Source organism: Neopelma chrysocephalum, unplaced genomic scaffold (genome assembly GCF_003984885.1).
Source record: "Neopelma chrysocephalum unplaced genomic scaffold, ASM398488v2 Primary Assembly neopelma1_87, whole genome shotgun sequence".
Taxonomy (NCBI): domain Eukaryota; kingdom Metazoa; phylum Chordata; class Aves; order Passeriformes; family Pipridae; genus Neopelma; species Neopelma chrysocephalum.
The window spans coordinates 454,620-474,736 of record NW_020897749.1 but is presented as its reverse complement, the minus strand read 5'-3'; the positions used below and the strand labels follow the sequence as shown (position 1 = coordinate 474,736).

General features: G+C 46.6%; 2 protein-coding genes across 2 annotated transcripts in view; both read right to left on the bottom strand.

The window, feature by feature from the left end:
• Positions 1-5,784, bottom strand: part of TIMMDC1 (translocase of inner mitochondrial membrane domain containing 1) — a 7,598-nt gene extending 1,814 nt beyond the window's left edge. The window contains exons 1-6 of the mRNA XM_027692670.1: positions 5,669-5,784; positions 5,404-5,569; positions 4,308-4,396; positions 2,480-2,547; positions 1,539-1,617; positions 54-164 (exon numbers count right to left, since the gene is read on the bottom strand). Coding sequence (XP_027548471.1) covers positions 54-164; positions 1,539-1,617; positions 2,480-2,547; positions 4,308-4,396; positions 5,404-5,569; positions 5,669-5,763 — 608 coding nt within the window. The 5' untranslated portion in view covers positions 5,764-5,784. The remainder of the gene's footprint in view (positions 1-53; positions 165-1,538; positions 1,618-2,479; positions 2,548-4,307; positions 4,397-5,403; positions 5,570-5,668) is intronic.
• Positions 5,785-6,184: 400 nt separating this feature from the next.
• POGLUT1 (protein O-glucosyltransferase 1) lies at positions 6,185-19,670 on the bottom strand. Its single transcript, XM_027692668.1, has 11 exons — positions 19,593-19,670; positions 19,330-19,420; positions 16,786-16,929; positions 16,190-16,325; positions 14,921-15,042; positions 13,312-13,371; positions 12,209-12,308; positions 11,362-11,420; positions 9,149-9,316; positions 8,596-8,652; positions 6,185-7,963 (listed from the first exon to the last, which is right to left on the bottom strand). The coding sequence occupies exons 1-11, from the start codon at positions 19,633-19,635 to the stop codon at positions 7,807-7,809; spliced, it is 1,137 nt and encodes a 378-aa protein (XP_027548469.1). The 5' UTR covers positions 19,636-19,670; the 3' UTR covers positions 6,185-7,806.
• Positions 19,671-20,117: the final 447 nt, after the last annotated feature.

Sequence of the window (20,117 nt, the reverse complement as noted above, 5' to 3'; positions counted from 1 at the left end):
CTCCTTACCACTCTGCTCCTTACCACTCTGCTCCTTACCACTCTGCTTCTTACCACTCTGCCAGCTTCTTCTCATACAGCTCCCTGCGCTCGCGACTCCTCTTCTCCTGCAAGGTCTCACCAGCCAAGCCATGCAATGCTATTAACAGGCCTCCTGCAGGGATCCTACAGGAGGAAGCAGAGAAGTCACGAGTCACCCAGGAGACACACAACAGCAACAACTCACCGGCATTGACAAAAGGAGCACAGGGGAGCCAGACATCACATCAGGGGAGCATCGCATTCCCCAAGACTCACACTGCACCACAGACTAAGCTACTCCTATCCTAGTGTGACCTACCAAGCACGGCCTCTCTTCAGCTGTGACTCACCAGAGCCCCTGTGATAACATATTCTGAATTTACTCATTGACAGGGCAAAGAGGTGGAAGAATCTAAGGTGCCCAAACAACTCCTGTAGAGCACCGCACCCATAATTCAGACAGTGACACCCTTCCATCCAGCTCTGGAGGTACTTGTGTTTTCATTGGTAAAGCTCCCTAGGCTGCTTCCAGGCATGGCCACAGCTGACACCATCCTGACAGTGACAAGTAGCCCATATAAAGCTCATTCTCTTGTTCAGGTGGGTCCCCAGATTCCTTTCTGAGCATTTTTACAAATCAGCACTTTGAGAAGAAATCCCAGCTCTGCTTGAAAAGTCAGACTTCTCCTGAGTTAAAGATTATTGTCCTGATGGACAGAGCCCCTGAGAGAGAACCACAGATTTCCTCCATGCCCCAAGGAGCTTTAGGAGACTCATGACTGCAAGATGTACCTGAAGAAGTGCTGCCTTACAACCTTGGGTTGTGCAGCCCGGCCACGCAGCTTCTCCCTCAGTGTTTCCCAATGGCTGCTGCTCCACATTTTGTAAAAAAATTATTTTTACACAGACTCTTTACCTGGCAGTCCCTGGGGTGCCCCCTTCTTCAAAAGGTGTCATCATGACATCTGACTCCCCTTGTCTGGATTCAGAGCTGCTACAGGAGCAGTTGCTGATGAAGCTGAGAAGGGAGCCCAGAAGCTACATCTTGCACTCCTGCCTTTACCCACAGACTACAGAGTTCCTTAAAACAGATATCCAATGGTTCTGCACACAAGCATTGGGCTCATCAGTGACCATGCCAAGGAAGGGGGACATGAGACACGTCTATAACCCATCCACGCGACTACTGTTAACCATTTAACAACAGTTAGTGTCTCCTCTAATAAACAAATAACAGCAAGTCAGATGCTCTACTGAGAGCACTGAGTTCTTACTGCTGAGAAAGCAGCAAAACACAAATCAAGAAACAAAGAAGAAAAAAACCCAACAGTTTAAAGGTTGGAAGAAAAGTGACCATCATGAAATCCCAAGGGAGATACAGAAAATCCCTCAAGGCAAGAGAGGAAGGGAAGCTTCAGTAGCCCCACCTATGATTCAAGGCTTGGTATGTGCAGCCACAAACACTCTTAAAGAGCAGGTTTAAGTCTCCATCACCCATCAGCAGCAGCCACAACTCACCCAAACGCTGTTCCAAACACGAGGCCACCTGCCAGTCCCTGCAGGCCCAAGTGCATTCTGAAAAGGGCTCCTGTGAGGCCTAAAAAAAGAACAAACCCACTGAAACCAGAAGCCTCCCCTCCCCAGCCATCACGTAGGGAGCTGCTTTGCTGCATTTCTCTGCTCCATGAGCTGACATCTACTTTTAACAGAGCAGAAGCCAAGTGCCATGGCCACTGGGAGGGACCCTCACCACGCAGTCACCATGAGCTCTGCACTGAAACATTTACAAAGCTCCTCCTGCTTCAGAAAGTCTGCCCAAGAAATGCTAAGAAGTATCTATGAAAGTAAAACTAAGCTCTCTAGGCTGGAGGGTGATCCCTCCCCCCTTTTTTCTGTTCAACAACAGCTAATAATAGCAGCTGCCATGTAAGGCAGAAAAGATTAGTAAAACACATATCCAACTGTAAAGGCAATAAAGCCTGTAAAACTGAATAAGCAGATCACTTACCCAGAGCCCTGTTGCCAAAAGCAGGCATGCAAAACTTAGGATGAAAAGGGCAGCTCATAAACAGGGCACTGAACTGCTACCAAGAGTGGAAATAAAAAATGCTTTCCCTAATAAATAGGTGGTAATGAGAGCACGTTATTGCACCAAGTGTTGCCTTTACCTCACACGAGCATTTTTCACCCAAAATACTCCAGCAAGTATTCTGAAGATGAACTAATAACCACAAATTAGTTTCAGCAGTGCATCAGTATCTCTGTTACAAATGAAGTCACACAGCAGGTAAACAATGGAGCAGAGTCACAACGGGAAGTCAGTGGAACAAGAAGCAAAACCCAGGAGCACAGAAGCCAGAGATCCACTCAAACCCAAGAAATGTGGATACCTGCTTACGCCTTTCTGCTAAGACCCTTGCTCACAAGGAGGAAAGCACACAAGGTTACAGCTCTCTTACCTCCTGCTGCAGCAAAATTACTGACGGTGGTTTTATCGCGGTACACAGACAGCCCGGTGCTCACCACGCTGCAAGGGAAAGGCACAGAAGCAGTCAGCAGCTGCACATGGAAAAAGAGAGGCAGCAAAATGCAGCCTGAAACAAAGCTGGATTTCATTAAGCCAACCCTCAGGTTGCCTCCAACCTCCTGGCTGCCCGTCCGTTCAGCCACAAGCTGTGACTTCTGTGACTTTACTGAGGCAGCTGCACAGACACAGGCCAGGGAATACCAGAGTTACCAGCTCGGATCTGGGATATTATTTCTTTTTCTTTTTTTTTTTAATCAAAGATTTTTTTCCATTGTACAGAACCACAGAATGGTTTGGGTTGGAGGGGACCTTAGAGATCATTTAGTTCCATCCCCCTGCCATGGGCAGGGACACCTTCTACTAGACCAGGTTGCTCAGAGCTCCATCCAGCCTTGCCCGGGGATGGGATATCCACAGCCTCACTGTTCCAGTGCCTCACTGGAAAACATAATATAGTCAAGGATGGAAGAAACCGAGCAATGACAAAGTCCTGTCAGTCAGCCAGTCCTGGTGTAGGATCTTTACCTGCAGGAGCTGACCCGTGTGTCAGTAAGATCTTGCCCGATTTTCTTGGGTGTTAACTGTGAAACTTAAAATTTGCACAACTGAGGGACAAAACCCTCAACAGGGGCTCTACAGAAACAATTAATGTCGAGCAGCTCCTTTCAGAGCCTTTTCCAAAGGGATGGTGGTGAAGAGGGGGCTGATCTGACTGCAGGGGAGACACCTGGTGGAGGACGATGAGGTTACGTGTCAAATCCAAAGAAATCCAGGAAAATCCAGAGAAATCAAAAGCTCCTGGAGAGAAGGCAAACTGTAGGCTAACTAAACCTAAAACCAGATACTAAACAAAAAGAAAAGATCGAGGAAGAAGTTCAGAAAGGAATAAAAAATTAGGGAGACAAAAATATCAAATAATGACAGTCAACACTGCTGGTGTCTCAAAAGCAGAAGGGGACAGAACATACTTGCACATAGAGACAAAGCAGGCTTAGGACTACACACAAATTTAACATTTTGAACGTCAGGGAAGGAGATATTCTTAGTTTTAAAGGTCTCTACTTGGAAGAGCATTCTTAATTTGATGCTCTGTTGTCAGAAATGCACTGAAACATCCAAGGGAGAAAATTGGGGAAGTGGAACATTCTCTCTGCATGGGTTTTGTGTGTGCAGGGAAAATTTGAAGGCCTGAAAAGGTACATAGAACTGGTACGTCTGATGTTCAGTGACTGCTTAAGAACATGACAACCATCTGCAAGAGTCTGAGGACAAAAACAAAGAATTGTGAGTAACATTAGTGCACACAAATTGGGAGTGATGACAGAGATTGTGAGTAACACTGGTGTATACAAACTAGAAGTAACGAGGCATAGCAACAAGGAGAAAAATTAATGTGGGATAGAAAGCTCTTCCAGAAACTGCCAACACACTATCACACTCTCCCAGAGAAAAACACACAAAAAGAGGTGAAACAAAAGCAGAAAGAAGCTGTCAAGGAAGGGAAGAACAGTATTCCAGCCAACAACAGCATGGATTGGATGCAAGAACAGGGCTTTTAGGGTTTGGGTTGGTTCGTGAGAAGATCTGAATTCTGGGATCATTCAAAAGGGTTAAACCCTCTTCATGTTCACGCCTAATCAATCAGACTCATGTTGGCACAACACTTGGAGCCTCAACCAGTCACCAGAGCTGTGAGTGCTGCCTCCTGAAGCACGAGTACAAAGCCAGCTCTCCTCCCACTGCCATCGGGAAACACTTACTTGAATATTGTCGCGAAAGTCGCGACTCTCCAGCTCCAGCGCCAGCCGTAGCGGAGGAAACTGCGGAGGCCAGCACGATGTGCAGATTGCTAAGGTCAGAGAGAGGACAGGTTACACAAAAAACTAGAAACTAGTTCATTATTATGAGCTCAGAAGCATTAATAATTAATAACCACCAATAAACAATAGTAAGTAAATAACAACCACCTGCATTAAATGTTAACAGACCCTCCAAGCTCTGCAGTTTAATACTGGCACTTAGAAGTTTGAAAATAAGAGGGTTTTTTAAAGATGTGATAAACAGAAGCTTCACGAAAATTAAAAATGTTGCAGTTAATACCACAAAAGTAAATAAATTGTCAATTCCAGTGCTTGTGGTGTAAGAGCTTAGCTCGAGTGCAGAGGAAAGCCAGGCACTGGTACTTTACAGGCTGCTATGTCAGGGGCAAACTTTAATTGAGAGTGATGAAAAATCAGATTTTACATCAGGCAGATTTTTAAAGGGGTTTTCTCCTTCTTGATCCAGGTAACCAACACTTTTAAAGTCCAGATACATCACACCTATAAAATGTCACACATGTTCTTTGTTGTGCTGTTGTAAAAGAATTTTAAATGGTCTTAAAATAACTCCCATTATTAAGACAAAAGGGCTGTGAATTCTCTTGCCAACACACTAAAATTAAGAAGCAAAAAAGCATTTCAAGACATACTAATCAGCCATTTAACAGAACAGGAAACTTTGTTATCAACTCTTTCTGTAACTAAGGACACTTTCTTCTAAGTTAACTGTGCAGAATTTGGGTATCAGGGAAGAGCGAACTTACAGCAGCTGATCAGGCAGGTTGCACACACTCAGACACAGCAAACACCTCGCTGTTTTTGCCGCAAAGTACCAAAATCGGGCACACACAAACACACACACACACACACACGTCCTACAAACGCGAGGCCACACGGCCTCCAGCGGGCTCCGGTGTCACCGCGAGCCGCGGGCTCCAAGGGCAACTTCCACAACCGGGGCCCTCCCGGGGCAGCGGCTGCCCGGGGTCCCGGCGCGATGCCCAGCGCTCCCCCCGCGGCTCTCCCGGGGCCGTACCACGGCATCGGCGCGGTTCTGGAACAGCTCCCCGTGGCTGCGCTCGATGAAGGCCTTGCGGGCGCTGGCGAAGGCGGGCAGCCCGCCGTACAGCCAGCCCACCAGGCCCGCCGTGAACGCCGCCTTGAAGAGGTTCACCGTCTCCTCCGGGAACCGCTGCAGCTCGCTGCAAGGGAAGGGCCGGCATGGGGCGGGAGGCACGGCGGGAGCGCCGCGGCTCCAGCCCGGCCCAGCCCAGTCCATCCCGCCCCATCCCGGCGCTCACTCCCGCTGCCAGAGCTCGCGGAGCCGCTCCCAGCCGGTCTGCGGCGGCGGGACGGGGCGGCCGAAGCCCGGCCGAGCGCCCGGACCCTCTGCCATGGCCGCACCGGCGGCACCGCGCGGCAGCGGCAGCGCCCCCTGCGCCCCGGCGGGGAACGGCAGGGGCCGGCTCGGCCTGGCTGGGCTCGGCCTGGCTGGGCTAGGCTTGGCTAGGCTAGGCTTGGCTTGGCTTGGCTAGGCTCGGCTTGGCTGAGCTGGGCTCGGCCCGTTTGGGAACAGCACAGAGCCACGCCGCCCCTCCGGGAGAACCCGCGGGGGGGGGTCCCGGCTTCCCTGCAGGTCAGCGCTGGTTTGGCAGAAGTCCCCGGCTCGGACCCGCGGGCGACCAAGGGGAAGTTTCCAGCCACCACAAGCCGAGGCTGGAGGCAGAGGTGCCCTAAATGTGACAGAGGAAGGACGGAGACACGCTTCACTGTCTCTGGGGGTACAGCTAGGGGCTCTCCAGAGCATCCAACAAAACTTCGTTTTCGTTTGTTTTATTCCAAAACACGCTTCATTACAAATGGTTTAAAAATATACAGAGCTGTTTCAGTTTCTCCGAGTGCTGTCTCTCTGTTGACTAAAAATAGAAAACCAGAAAAACCCTTTCCACTCTCACAGTTCTTTTCCTCAGAAACCAGGCTATTTTAATGGCCCAATCTGTTTTCTTTGCAGGCTGGGTTAATCCAGGCATTGGTCCTGTAACCAAGATGCTGCTGCAGCAACAGGCACTTGGCCAATAGGTCCAGCAGTTATGTCCCTGTACCAGGGCTTGGCAGTGCTGTGAGTGCACATGTGCACAGGTCCACTCAGTGTTATTGTTCCATGTATTTTCTTTCCTCTCTGATCCTGACTGCAGAGGAGACTGAGCTGTTGCTATCCCTCTTCTCCATTATACTGTGCTGCTCCCTCAGCCTTGAGGCCGCTTTACAATCAAGGGTGCTCCCCTGGGAGGCCATGTCCCTCCTGCCACCCCACAGAGCCCGTGTTCTCCAGTCTGGGTGCCAGAGAAGATGCTGCTCCCTGCCAGGCCTCTCCCCTCAGGGCACACAGAGCATTTCACTCCCTCTGGGCTGAGCAGCCCGTTGTGGGCACAAACACAGCAAGCACAAGCAACCTGTGACTGAACTCAAACTGAGCAGTGTGAGGAGTAGCTGCCACTGTGTGACCAAATACATTCCCTCAACCAGGCTGAAGGAGATGAGAAAAGCAGTGGAACAGCTGTGGGGAAGAAAAATGAGTAAGGAAGTGAGCACATGTGTTACCAACCTCAAAAAAAACCCCAAAACAAAGTAAAAAAAAAAAAGCGCAAAATAAGCCTAGAAAAATTACAGAAGGGGATCAGAGCAGACTCTGAACTTCTGGAAGAAAGAAGCACTGAATCTACCTCTGCCAGTACTTTCTCTGGGTTCCTAAGGGTCCCAGGATGTCTGGCCAGCCAGCTGGTGAGAGCTAATTAACAGAGGTTCAGTTCTGCAGGGCCCTGCAGGCACCCAGCTCATCTGTCAGAGGACCAACCACCCCTCTCTCAGCCACCAACCACGTCACTGTCTGCTACTCATCCTGAGTGCTGCGGCCACATCACCATCACCTGCTGCTCCCCTATAAGGTACGTAGTTTAACTCTGCAGGGATCATTTGTCCTTTCAGTGGCATGGCAAAGCCTTACCATCAACCTCTAAAACCCAACATACACGCAAGCGCTAAACTATCCAAAAAGGTTACCTGCAAATCCCAGCACCTGCTTCTGTCAGAGGACTTGGTAAAAAGTGCAGTAAAAAAACAGTGAGGCTTCTCATCGACTGAATGGGATTTAGGCTCATTCTAAGACAGGTAGTAACTAAGTCCTAAATGCTAACAACCCCTCCTCCAGCCAGGACTGACCACCCCATCCAAAAGCCGTAACCCAACATTCTACTTAACATGCTTATGGTGACAGTATAACCAGGTCCCACTGCCTGGGAGCAGTGTCAAAGTCATCCTACCGCTCTTCTCTGTAGTTCTGGTGTAAAAGAGAAGTCTGAGAGGGCAAGAAAGAAGGTAAAACTGATCTTCAGATCTCCACAGCAATCGGTTTGAGCTGAAGAGAAAAACAGAGAAGTCTCTACAGTTCTGTTTTCACCCATTCAGGAGTGATCTGGCTGTAGTTCTTCCTCCTTTTCACTTTGTAAGTCAAGGCCTGGGAATATTCAGACAGCAGATGCTCCCAGTAGCAAGAGACGTCCTCCATCTGCAAGTGCTCTGTGATGAACTGGCGTCCCCTAGAGACACACAAGGTACAGTCAGGACTGTTTTCCAGTTCCTACAAGAGTCATTGGTTTTGGTTTGGATGTATATCAACTTTCACTCTTCTGTGTTTCAAATGAGAAACAACATGAACTGCTCTGTACCATCTATTTTAATTCCATGATTTTCATTCTCGCTCACAGCTCTGACAGTTGCAGTGCTTTTGTTATCCTCAAGATGGTATTTGTTGTCTGGGATAATAAATATCAGATTTCACTTATCAGATGCAGCCTGAGCAGCACTGATTCATGCTGCTTCAGAAGCCAGCCCCTGCCAGCCTGGGTAGATAATGCTTACAGTGCAGACACAGCTCCAAGGAGTCAGCTCACCTCATACTGAGACAAAAGCTCCCAACCTCTGACAGCTTTCCATGAGATTCCTGACACGGGTCACATCTGAACCAAAGACTCTAAGCACGGAATTTTGTTCTTTAGTTCCATCTGCTTGTTCCAAGTGCTCCAGCCCTCCTGCTGTTATTGCAGAAGATCAGTTATGCTGCACCCTACTAATACTAACATTGTCTTTGATAGGCAACCCCTTCAAAAGCTGTGTAAGAAAATGCTCTGGAAGAAGACTGCCTGATAGCCAGGAAGGACATACAACTTACCTCTCTGAAATTTCTTGTGCTATGGCATCATTTTCCTTTACAAACTGCAACAGCTCTCTAAAATGAAGACAAAGAAAAAGCTATGAAGCAACTGGCTCTGTGGAGAACATTGTCCTGTAGCTTAACTGTTGGGGAGGATGAGGTTAAGACTCTACAACTGAGTGAGGGTGCTGCTCACCTCAGAGAACAGAAGAGACTTGCCCTGCTCGACTGCTCCACATCAGTTCTGGACAGCACGCTGAAATCTGGGAGCTAACTTATTTTTGGCCCACTGATAAGTTCCTCTTCCCCCTCATCTCTGCTGCAGGGCCCACCCGTGTGGCTGCTGGTTTCAGTGAGAGTGACAGAGTTACACACTCCTGTGAAACTGCAGCCCCCAAGTAATATGAGCAAAGGATTCTCTGGGGGCAGTGATGAAGAGATAAGAGTATGACCTCCAAGAGCACATTGCCTGATGCCTTGGGGTGGAGGCACTTCTTAGCCTACCACAAACAGAACCACCAACGTCCCAAACGCCTTCCTGTGGCAGGAAATGCTCTCTGATGTGTCACACCTGACGTCAGAGAGGTCTGGTCGCACCGGGATGTAGTGGACCCAAGGCTTCAGCTGGGGATAGAAGAACTCCAACCACTCTTCCCCAACGTGAAAGACGAGTGAACCGCACAGGAAAAGGTGTTTCAAGCGGAAACTGGCCGCCACTCCCCGGAAGTTGAACAGGTACCTTTAAAAAGACAAGCAAAGAGAGGGACCTGATTACACCTGGAATTTTGTGAGGAAGTGCACAAAGACAGCGGTCTGTGAGTAGCAGTGAACCTTCCCTCACACTGGTTGCTGAAACAAAGGGAAGGCATTTATTTGAAGCTCCTCACAGGAAAGGTGAGCTGAAACGAAGGATGTGCTGTGTGAATTTCTGCTGTCTGTCAAAGCTGAGGGAGCAAATCAAGGGCTGAGGCTTCACCTCTGATAAAGGCAGCTGCCTGCAACAAACCAAAGGAGGCCTCATGGAGAGCTGCCAACAAGGCACGGAAGGTCACAAGGTAGATGCTGATCCCATGACTCTGCGCTCCGGAGACTCTGTTACCACAAGGAAATTTTTCCCAATTCTCTCTTGCCTTGCAGTGAGCTTTTCTGTTCATTGTTCTGCTTTGTCACATCTATCTCAGGTTATTTTTTCCTCTGGGATTCTGCTTTAATCTGAGCGTAATTGTTCCATATTAACTTGGGAATGCAACCCTAGGAGGTTAAATAGGCTAGCACACAACAGATGGACTTTGCAGATAATAAAGAATCCACAATTTTGTTTTCAGTATTTTCTGCCAAGTTAGTAAAGTGGGCTTGACTGTGGCAGGGGGGTATTTCTCTCAGCAAACTGTATCTCAGAGGGATGTTTCTTTGCTTACTTGTTTTCTTTTTCAAACCCACATTTCTCCAATTATATAGAAAGCTGTTTTTCCTACGGGTAAAACTGCTCAGTGCATATAACTAATCTTTGAAGTCAAACATTTTGGGCTGGGGGAAGAGAGCTCTTCCTTTAATGAAGCTATTTTGGGTGAGATGGAGATTATATATTACATGTATTTTGGGCAAGATGGGAATTACAGCTAAACTCAGTTCAGCAGTAAATGACAAGGAGTAAATCTGAAATTACTCTGCATCCTTTGTATTACCCAGGAGCTCAAGGCAGGGACAAGGAGCTTGTAGTACTAGGAACTCGACAAATACATGTAGATGTATAACAAGAGCAGTGGTCTGGAATGGTGGAAATGCCTCTGTCCAATTCCAGACACAGCTCCTGTGACAGGAACCTGTGACCTCAGCCAAGCCACTGAGTGCTGCTCTCAGCCAGCCTGCTATGGCACCTACAGTGAAGGAAGCAGACAGAAGCTCATGCTGACCCTACCAGACTCTGGTCTATAACAAAAGAGTGTGAGAATGTCTCAGCCTGAGGAGCATCAGAGTTGGGCAGTGCATGTGTAACAGAAGGGAGAAATCTGGGCAACAGTCTACTGAAATACAAAATGAGACAAGTCAATCACATTTGCACAAAAACACAGATCCAGCCAAGTGACTGAGCTCTTGTATCAGCAGATTCTAGCTGGCAGAATCACAACTAGCAAAAGAAAAAGCAAAACATCAGACACACAAGAGCATACACACTAAGGGTTTATATTTTACCTAGAAACCTGCAGGGATATTACACCAAAAACCCCTCCCTAAAGTAGTTAAAGAATAAAAACCTTTGTAAATCAAAACCATATTCTCACAAACACCATACAAAGTATGAATCAATACTGCATCTGCTCAATCAGATTTTAGGTTCTCTCTCTTATTATATATGTGCAGTGGCAGCACTAGCCCCAGTATGCATATGAAGACATAATTCCATATGAAGACTTCCACTTTGAAGACAGTAATGCTGTCACTGTAGCACTGAAAAATAATTTTGAATACATCACTTGGTACGGACATATTAAGAAAAATTGATAGAAAGCCTTTTCAATTAGGAAAAAAAAAATCTATATGTTTATTATTGACCTTTACTTTCTCAAAGCACTTTATTTCTCCTGACCTGATGGAAGAAAGTTGACAGTGAAAGAGGCTAAGCTCACGAATTTTCAGCTGTCTTGTATCTGTTCACAAGCTTTCGTATCTGTATGGAGCTGGTTGCTGGAATTAGACCTTGAAATAAGATGAGACCTTACACCATGCAAGGAAAGAAATAACCCAACAGCCCTTAAAGAGTTGGACTAATCAAAAAACTCTTACTTGTATTTGCAGTGATCAACCAGTGGAATTTCCTTTGCAGGAGGCCTTCCTAAGGTGTCCTTGAAATAAAGAGAATTAAAAAAAAATCAGTAAGCTTTCAATGGTGATTTCATTTGTTTTCCTTCTCAGTTAGAAACAAAGGTGACGTGTCAAAACCCTCCATTCCCACTTCTGAGAAAACCTTCTCTGGTGGGCTTTTAGAAGGATTATAAAGAATTCCCAGCCCTTCAAACAAGAAAAAAAAAGTTCAGTAAATTACACATTGCCTGTATGCGAATGCCAGCACAAACACATTAAATGATAATGTTTTGTTGGCAGCTACAGAGTGGAAAACAGCTTGGGACAATGGACTGTGTGAAGCCAAGTGTAACCGGATTAGCCAAGACTGTCTGGAGAGAGCTGGACTGTAGGCTAAGTATGAAACTAAAAAGTTATCAGCAACAGTTATCAGAAAGTTATCCACAACAGGATCAAGAAATGGAGAAGACAGGAGAAGGTTTAAAAAGACTGACGACACCACAGAGGCAGCTCAGAGATAGAAGGGGATGAGTTGGCCAATTTTGTTGTTGTGGGAGAGGAGGGGATTGGCAGAGATTCATTTTCTTATGTGTGCTGGTTTCCTTGAACAAAAAGCGTAGAAGGAAGAGAAGTGTTTGGCCTGCCAGGCTCTGGAGACTCCTTCCTTTCATCTGTCAGAGAGGTGCAGCCATCAAGGGAACTACAAGCCTCCCCCGCTCTAGAGGATCACCCACAACTCCCCAACAAGATGTTTCTGAATCATCAAAGCCATCTTGCAATGTGACCCCTCCTGGCCTTCACACTCAGAAGACAGACAACACCCACACACCTTTTCAGATTTCCAAGCCTGGTTTTTAGTGTATTCAGCGTCAACAAGTTCAGGGTTTTCTCGGGACAGCAGGATGAGGGGATCTCTCTCAGGACTCGTTCTGAAAAAGAAATGCTATCAGTAACTGCCAATCCACATGACTCAACACAGCTAACAAACTACAGGGCTCAAGGCCCTGCTTCTTTATGAGGTTGACCTTCCCATGAGCCCCCAAAACATCATTAAGTGCCTGCTGTACAGTGTATTTCTGTCCAAGGGTATAGCAGCAGAAGAGAATGAGTTACGGGTATATATTTCTTTATTTCACTTACTAAATATTTAATAGTATTGTTTAAACCATTCCCAGGCCAAAGCAGCAGAGATGGTGCTTCCTTCAGGCTTTATCCTGATGGGTGCCAAATGCTTTAACTTAGCCAGAGAGAGCTAAGGGATGCTAAGCATCTTCAGCACTGATCCCTCTGACACGAGTTTAAAACACCACTGACGAACAAGGTTATGACATCCCTGAGACACACTCCTCATCATCTCCTGAGCCCACCTGGTAAGGTATCAAATCCTTCCCCGTTGGGGATGGCAAAGAAACAAAGTATGGGGTTTAACACTGTTTCAAACTGTCACTGGAGAGTGGGCAAAAGTAATCTACTCTCATCCCCCACCAGTCCGGTAACTTAAGGCCAGAAAACTTTTCATTCATGTCAAGCACTTGCACAGCAAACAAAGTATTCACACTGGCAGGAAGCATGAACATCAATATCAAGTCTTTAAATTTGTATCAAGCACCTGCAGTTCTATTCAGAGAACAAAACAAGCGGGTTCCTGGGGTGATAGTTTTACTCATTAAGAAATAATGTAGCAAATCCATCACTACTTCTGTTCCCAATATTAGGTGATTATAATAAACTAGTTGCAAATGGCAATTCTTATGGAGAATCACTAATGGTGTAATGCTGCTGTACAACATGTCTCACTTTCTTTACTTTTGAAAAACACAGTCTGAGTTACACTTAATTAGGGATTAGGTCTTGGAGACAGAAATTTCTGCATACAGAGAGCTGTCACAGCCTATATTGGTAGAGTCATCTGTTGCAGGAAAATATACTCACCTGGATCCTCGGAAATATCCTTTAGAGATTTTTTTCTTCCATGGCCATTTCTCTGCAGATCTGAAAACATTTTTTATACACGGCAATAAATGATTTAATATAACCATGAAAGAGCACTCTCATCAGCTTTCACAGCACGAGGTCTTTTTCTATTCTTCATTTTTGATGGAAATCACCTTCTTCATTATAGCAGAAAAAAACCTCTCAGCCAGGTCCAATGAAACATGTTTTCCTGTGAATATTGTGTTTAAGGCAACGTGATATAGGCTACTTTTCAGAACACCTTTCAGTCAAAACAATGAATTACACACAACCCCCCCACCAAACCCTGAAGGGTATTAAAATTTACCTAAGATTTTAATCCACTTTTAGTACTGTGTTTTATTACATTTTATTTTACTGTGTTTCACTGAATACAGATAGTGAAAAATGACTAGAGAGTTTCTTATCAGTCATTTCCCATTAAAAAACAAAACTACCGATCAATAAACAAAAAACCCACCTAGTGTGTCACACTTAAAACACATGAGTTCATTGTTTATCCAAATCACTTTCGTTCTAAACGTAAGCAAGTCCTTCAAAATAGCTGTTCACACGTTTTATTTCTGTCACTGCAGTCACCTGCCTGCCTCAGGGGAACTGTCTGCCATCCTTTTCTGCACCTGGTGGGACATGTAGGTCCTGATCCCCAAACTGATTTATCTGTGCAGGTCAAGCTTTGCATCTCCTTATAACACAACTGTAAACACAAAGATGAGCAAATGCTTTGGATCTCCATTATATTACATCACATAAAGCCTCAGACATGATTAGTCCCATAGATCTTCAGATTTTGAAGAGGGACATAATCATCCTTGCATTCTGATGGCAAGTGATTTATACTGAAGCGTTTTTTCTTATTGTGTTTCTATGTTCAGTCACTGTTGCACACTTGGTTTGTCACTCTCCATGGGAAACAGCCCCTAACTCTGCTAATGGCCAAAGATCCTGCCAAAAGGAAGACTCCCAGTCAGAAACGTTTCTGTCTTACTCTCAGCCCAGTAGTGACTCTTGATTCTTGGGAATGATTCCAGGTTTCTCGACTGCACAATAATACTCAAGTAAAAGCAGATCTAAAGAAGGCTTTCTTTTAGCCTTCCAGAAGCTTATACAAGCATCCTGGATCACCCCTGCAGTGAAAAACCCACAACTCCTAGAGAAGTAGTTGAAAAGAAAGGAAAATATTCCTGTATGTCAGGGGAGATTTCTGCAGGCAAAAGACAACTGCTGCTTTATTGACAAACCCTCTCTCACCACACCCGATAGTAATCTGGCCCTGACAGCATGAGGGATGTGCAGAGTTTGTCCTCTGCATTCCTTACTAAAGGGTTGCAAACGGGGCAGCTAATTATAGCTTCCAGTTACATCATCCAAGGTTTCCATGGAGAATTTTCATAGAGCAGTTAGGCTGTAGGTGGTTAATGTGAGGCAGCAGGGCAGATCACAGGCCAACAGACCTGTGGTCTTAGATGTCAACACTGGCTCGATGCTGCCCAGTGCTAGGTGGCTTTTACTGCGAGTTTGTCTTCTGTGAAACCTCCCCCCACATGTAACCATTTCCAAAACATACCTTCTAAGGTCCTCTCTCATGAGGTCCCAGCGCCCTAAACCTGTTGGGTAAATTGGCCAAACAGCTGGTCCTCCTTCCCAAAATGTCCAGGCAGGATACATGATATCATTGTATTCAGATGTCTTAAGAAAAAGCAGAATAATGCAAGAATGAGAGCAATATCTACTTGGGTTTACTGACTGAGCCCACCAGTAACAAAGGTTCCTTCTGGGAGCTCTGCTGGCTTTCTCCCTGTTCCACTTCCACAAGCAGCCATGAGAACTCTGCAGTTACCAGAGTGTTGCTGGGGTTACAGAATCACCTGAGCTCCACTCACCTTTCTAAAGACTTCGTGTAGCTACAAATGTTTTCCTACTGATGGTAAGTCAAGAGGCACCATTATCTCCTCAGGGATCAAGGCTCTCATAGACACTTTTGACATTTAGGTTTCCAACACTTCAGTTCATTCCAGCCTTCCTAGAGGTCACTTAACAGTTCACCGTAACAAATATCCAGGTCATGTAAGAATTTCAGTTCCTCACTCCTGTTTGGTTGCTTAAATCCCCATATGTTATCAGAGGGAAGACCAGCATGTAAGTAAGACTAAACCCTTCCATGAAACCAGACTATAGGCAACTTCCTTGCACTAGTAATAAACTTCCTACACAATTATCCATCTATCTGTCACCTGGAGACACTGTAGAGAGCCTAAGGCTGCCAAGGTAGTTGGGAGGTTAGTGCACATGACAAAGGCCATGGGGCTGAGGAAAGGGTTTGTCCATGCACAGGAAGAAGAGGCTTGGAGGAATACAAACGAAAAGGTTCCCAGGAGATGGCAATATTACAGAAAAGAAAGTAAGAAACGCTTATCTGTGGTACCAAAGCAGAGGACTAAAATAGTCACATTAAATGAGATTGCCTGTATGAGAGCAGACATGACCAAAAATCCTTAATAATGCTTATAAACTATGGCTACGATTTTAACAAAAGTATTGTAGCAAATGACAGTAATGCTGGCACAAATCCCATCCAGCTGTGCATCATTCCAGTGCAGCAGAGGTACACTTTCTGACCTGGAAGAGGAGATAGCGAGGGGAAACACTGATCTATTGAATTGATCTGCAAGTTTGTTTGCCAGAAAACTAGAAGCAAAAGGAAACAAAGGGCAAAAAAGAGCAAGCAATTTTCACACATAGAAAACCTGTGGGGAACCACCTTCAAAAACACATTCCCAAGAGAAAGGAGGACATGCATGTCTCAGAAATGCTCAGCTTTTAAAGGTGTGAGCACCTTACTGAAGGAGAAGACTGGGATAATGGGTTTCATCCACTTGGGAGCCTGGGGGTAGTCTCGCACATTGATCACCATTTCCATGTCAGGGAGGCGGTTGATGATCCCCAGGATGAAGTGCTCAACTCCACTGCATCTGTGGAGAAATGACACATGGCAAAGAACTGTAAGAAGGCGGCAGAATCCTGCAGTCTCTTGCAGGGCCTTTCTCTCTGCACAGGAGCAGAAAAGAAGATGAGCCTAAGCCATTCCATGATGCAGGCTGGGAATTGCCTACAGCAGCCTCTAAGTCCCAGTGCAGCATGGACACCAATGAGGCAACCCATCCTGTTACACCCGGCCTGATCTGCAGCTTTCTCTGGGATCCCACAGCCAACCAACCCTTTGTACGCTGAAGTGCAACAGTGACACTTTCCTACTGCTACATTTAAGGTTATTTATATTAATTTACATTATAGGTAATTTTCTAGGACCCTGCTCTGATGAGGACTTCAGACCTCTGAAATACCATTGTGCTCAATGACTGTCAACTTGGGAGAGCTGGAAATACTCCTCTGCCCCAGCCAGGGAGATGAGACCTTCTGCACAGCTCTTACCTTGCAGGGAACATGCAGTCCTGCTCACGGTACAGTTTGTTTTTAATGATCTGGTAGTGCGTCCCGAGCTTCCGGCTCACCACATCTGACATTGTCTCCTTAGAAATGCCACCTCGGAAAGGAGCCAGGTCCTGCTTCCAGACACTGAAACAAAACCATCAGCCACTATTACGTGCTACAGGGAGGACGCTGTGCATTAAATAATGGCAGTATGCAGAACAGACTTCTAGCTAGAACAAGCTCCATGTAGCTTCCAGGAGCTCTGCTACATGTGGAATAACAGAATTTAAGTCATGTCACTTGGAAGTTCCTTAGATACTCAAGGGTCCAAGCTTCACACTTTGACTACTTATGTGCCATTTGCCTGAACAGGAAGCCCAGCACAGGTAAACTCTAGTTACTCTCCCACAGAAGGACCTGACATACCCTGGCAAGTTTTGGGTAAAAGCCTTCAGCTCATTTCACCTTTGAGTTGCAAACCTTGTGCTCTGGCCTTCCACAAATGATAAGACCACACCAAGACCAAACTCCTCAAACAATTTCATGCTATGTAGACATTAAAAAAGAAGGTAACAGTCTAGTTGCAAGAAACACCATCACCCAGTAACACGGGGTGCAGTGAAAGCTGGCCCAGGAGGACAGGCCTATGCAGCACGTGTTCTGTGGCTTCTGCACATCACCAGTGAGCTCCAGCAACACGGGATGGAAACAAAACCTAATGAATGTAAGAAAACACAGAAGGAGGACGCAATTTATATAAATTGGATCTAAAGGTCCTCAGGTCTAACTGCTTGGAGCATGTAATGAGCGCTGTCAGATTGTAACAGCCATGGATACATCCTCCCTGCTTTTCTGTAGACAATGCATCAATGTTTCAGTTTAAGACAATACTGTCAGGGTGATCCCATTGTGAAGGTGGTCAAACATTCCTGCAGGTTGCCCAGAGAGGCTGTGGAGGTTCTTTGAGATACTGATACTGAGATATTCAAAACCTGACTGGGCACAGTCCTGGCAGCCCTGCCTGAGCAGTGGGGTTGGACTTGATGATCTCAAGAGGTCCCCTCCGACCTCCAGAATTCAGTTACTCCCTAATCGTGTGAAGAACAGCAAAACTACATCAGGAATTGCCATTGTGCAGATGGTGTGACCACAGCATGAGCAGTCTGGCAGGGATGCAAATGGAATGAGCTTGAGAACAAGAAGAGAGAGTTGCAGTGTCATGGCACATCCATGTCATTGTAACCTAAAAGTGACAACCAAAAGGTAGCAATGAACAAGTTTGGACTTTCCTTGGCCACTGAGTGACAGAAGACTGGACATGAGTAAAATATGTTACATGGGTAAAAGTACTGGTTTTCAGCATTCTGCTGCATATTTACATACCTCTCCAAATCAGCTATTAAATTAGCTATCAAAGTGAGCTGCGTTTCTTAAGTGTCCTAGAGCTGTATTATCTTTCTGGATTCTTTCGTAATACCAATCACTAGCAGTGTTCCTGAACAATGAAAACTATGTTTCAAGACCCGCAGTAATCCTAACTTCATGTTACTATTGACTATCATGTCCTGAAACAGATTTGGAGGTTGTAACCACTTGGGAAGGTGTTTTGCCCACAGGTGGGCAGGGGAGGGTGGAGTGTATGTTTAAAGATTAGGACATGTCTTTAGGCTGTGTCTGAACTGGAATTTAGGAAAAAGACTGGAGGGCTAGAGAGACTGGAAGACTGGAAGAGACTTTGCTTCATCCATATTTCAAGAGCAATGAAGATCAAAAACTCCAAACAGAGTGTACAAACAGTTGCTCAATATTACTCATCTGACGTTAAAAGCCTAGATAGCACTCCATCTCACCCCCAAAATGAGTGAGTGCATCTGATACTTTTAAATAGCAGGCTTGAAGTTGGGCATCCGGGCTTCTGAAACCCTAATCCTAAAGTCAGAAGAATACAGTGGGTCTTTCTTAAATTCCCTTTCCTCCTTTAAACAAAAATGCTGCCTAAAGTTATCAAAACCCCTTAGTCCCACAATCTCTGCCCATATGACAGTGATGACCAAACAGGGCTTGCATGTTCTTGAACGAGCTCCTCTTGGATCACACTTTGGTCATGTGAGAGTCAGGTAGATAAGTATCCTCCGATACTCACAAGCAGTGACCTAAACTCCATAGAAAGAGCTAAAAAGTACAGCACACCATCACACCCCATCAATCTGTGCTCTGTAACAACCTTTGCTAATCGAGCTACTTAGAATATTTTGCACACACTTGATTTCTTCCACTTTTGAAAAGCCCCATGAGAAAGATTTGTTAAGCAACATGTGGGAGAAGGCAGAGGTGGACTGTTAACACAAATATGTATGGTTTATTGTGTGGTCATATATGAAATGACAACATAGTGTATGCTGAGTTGTAGAGGATAACAAGGACCGGCTTGCAGGTGGTTCCATAAGCTTCTGCAGCTTATGGAACCTCTTAAAGCTCAAATATTCCCTCGCTAGCCCGCTACGTCCAGAGCCCTGTGCAGTCAAAAGCAAACCGGTCTCTCACCTTTGGTGGCAGCTGCAATTCTCCTTTACACACGGCTCATAGGCTTCCACAGCTCTCTTAATTTGGCCAGTTATCGCTCTCCACTTGGCATCTAAAACACGCAGGGAAGAAAAGCCAAAGGATTCGATACAGAATAAGGGGGATGGGGGGGCGGGGAGGAGCAGTGGGTCGGGCATCCCTTTCGGCCCGGGCTCCGGCCCGGGGGTGTGCCGGGGGAGCCGCCCGCCCGTCGCCCATGCCCGGTGCCCCCTCACGCCGCTCACCTGCCGCCCAGGCGGGTCCCGGCCGGCACAGGGCGGCCGCCATCGCCCACAGCGCTAGCACCGCCCGCCCCGCGCCCATGGCCGCTACCGCCGCCACCTCCGCCCTGCGCAGGCGGGGCCGCCCGGCCCAACATGGCGGCGGCGCCCTCCGCCCCGCGCCGCCATGGGAGATGTAGTTCCCGCTCAGGGGGGCTGAGGGGCCGGGCGGGGACGAGCCCCGCGTCGCGACACAGACGCGATAAATGGGGACTAGGCTGCACAGACGGCCGTAAATACGCTGCACGAACAGTGTGAGTGTGCACTTGTGATAGGGCCTTCCCCTCCTCAGACAACCTCCTGCCTCCGCCCTCAGGAACCCCACCAGCCTCACGCAGGTCCAGGCGGCCCCCGCTCCCTCTGGGGGTTTTTGGGGGAGAACTTCCCTGAGCACCTGAACTCATCAAGCAGCCCGTAAGAGGCTCTTTCTCCCGGCCAATCTCTGGCTGTTGCCAAAGCCTGATTCAATGCGATTGTTTAGGATAAAGT

What these genes read in the sequence shown, in the direction of transcription:
- POGLUT1 (XM_027692668.1), bottom strand. Translation starts at nt 19,635, where the DNA reads ATGGCGGCCGCCCTGTGCCGGCCGGGACCCGCCTGGGCGGCAG. An exon ending in AGGCTTGGAAATCTGAAAAG is followed by an intron (nt 11,421 to 12,208) that starts GTGTGTGGGTGT and finishes CTTTATTTCAAG; the next exon opens with GACACCTTAGGAAGGCCTCC. An exon ending in CCAGACCTCTCTGACGTCAG is followed by an intron (nt 8,653 to 9,148) that starts GTGTGACACATC and finishes TCTTCATTTTAG; the next exon opens with AGAGCTGTTGCAGTTTGTAA.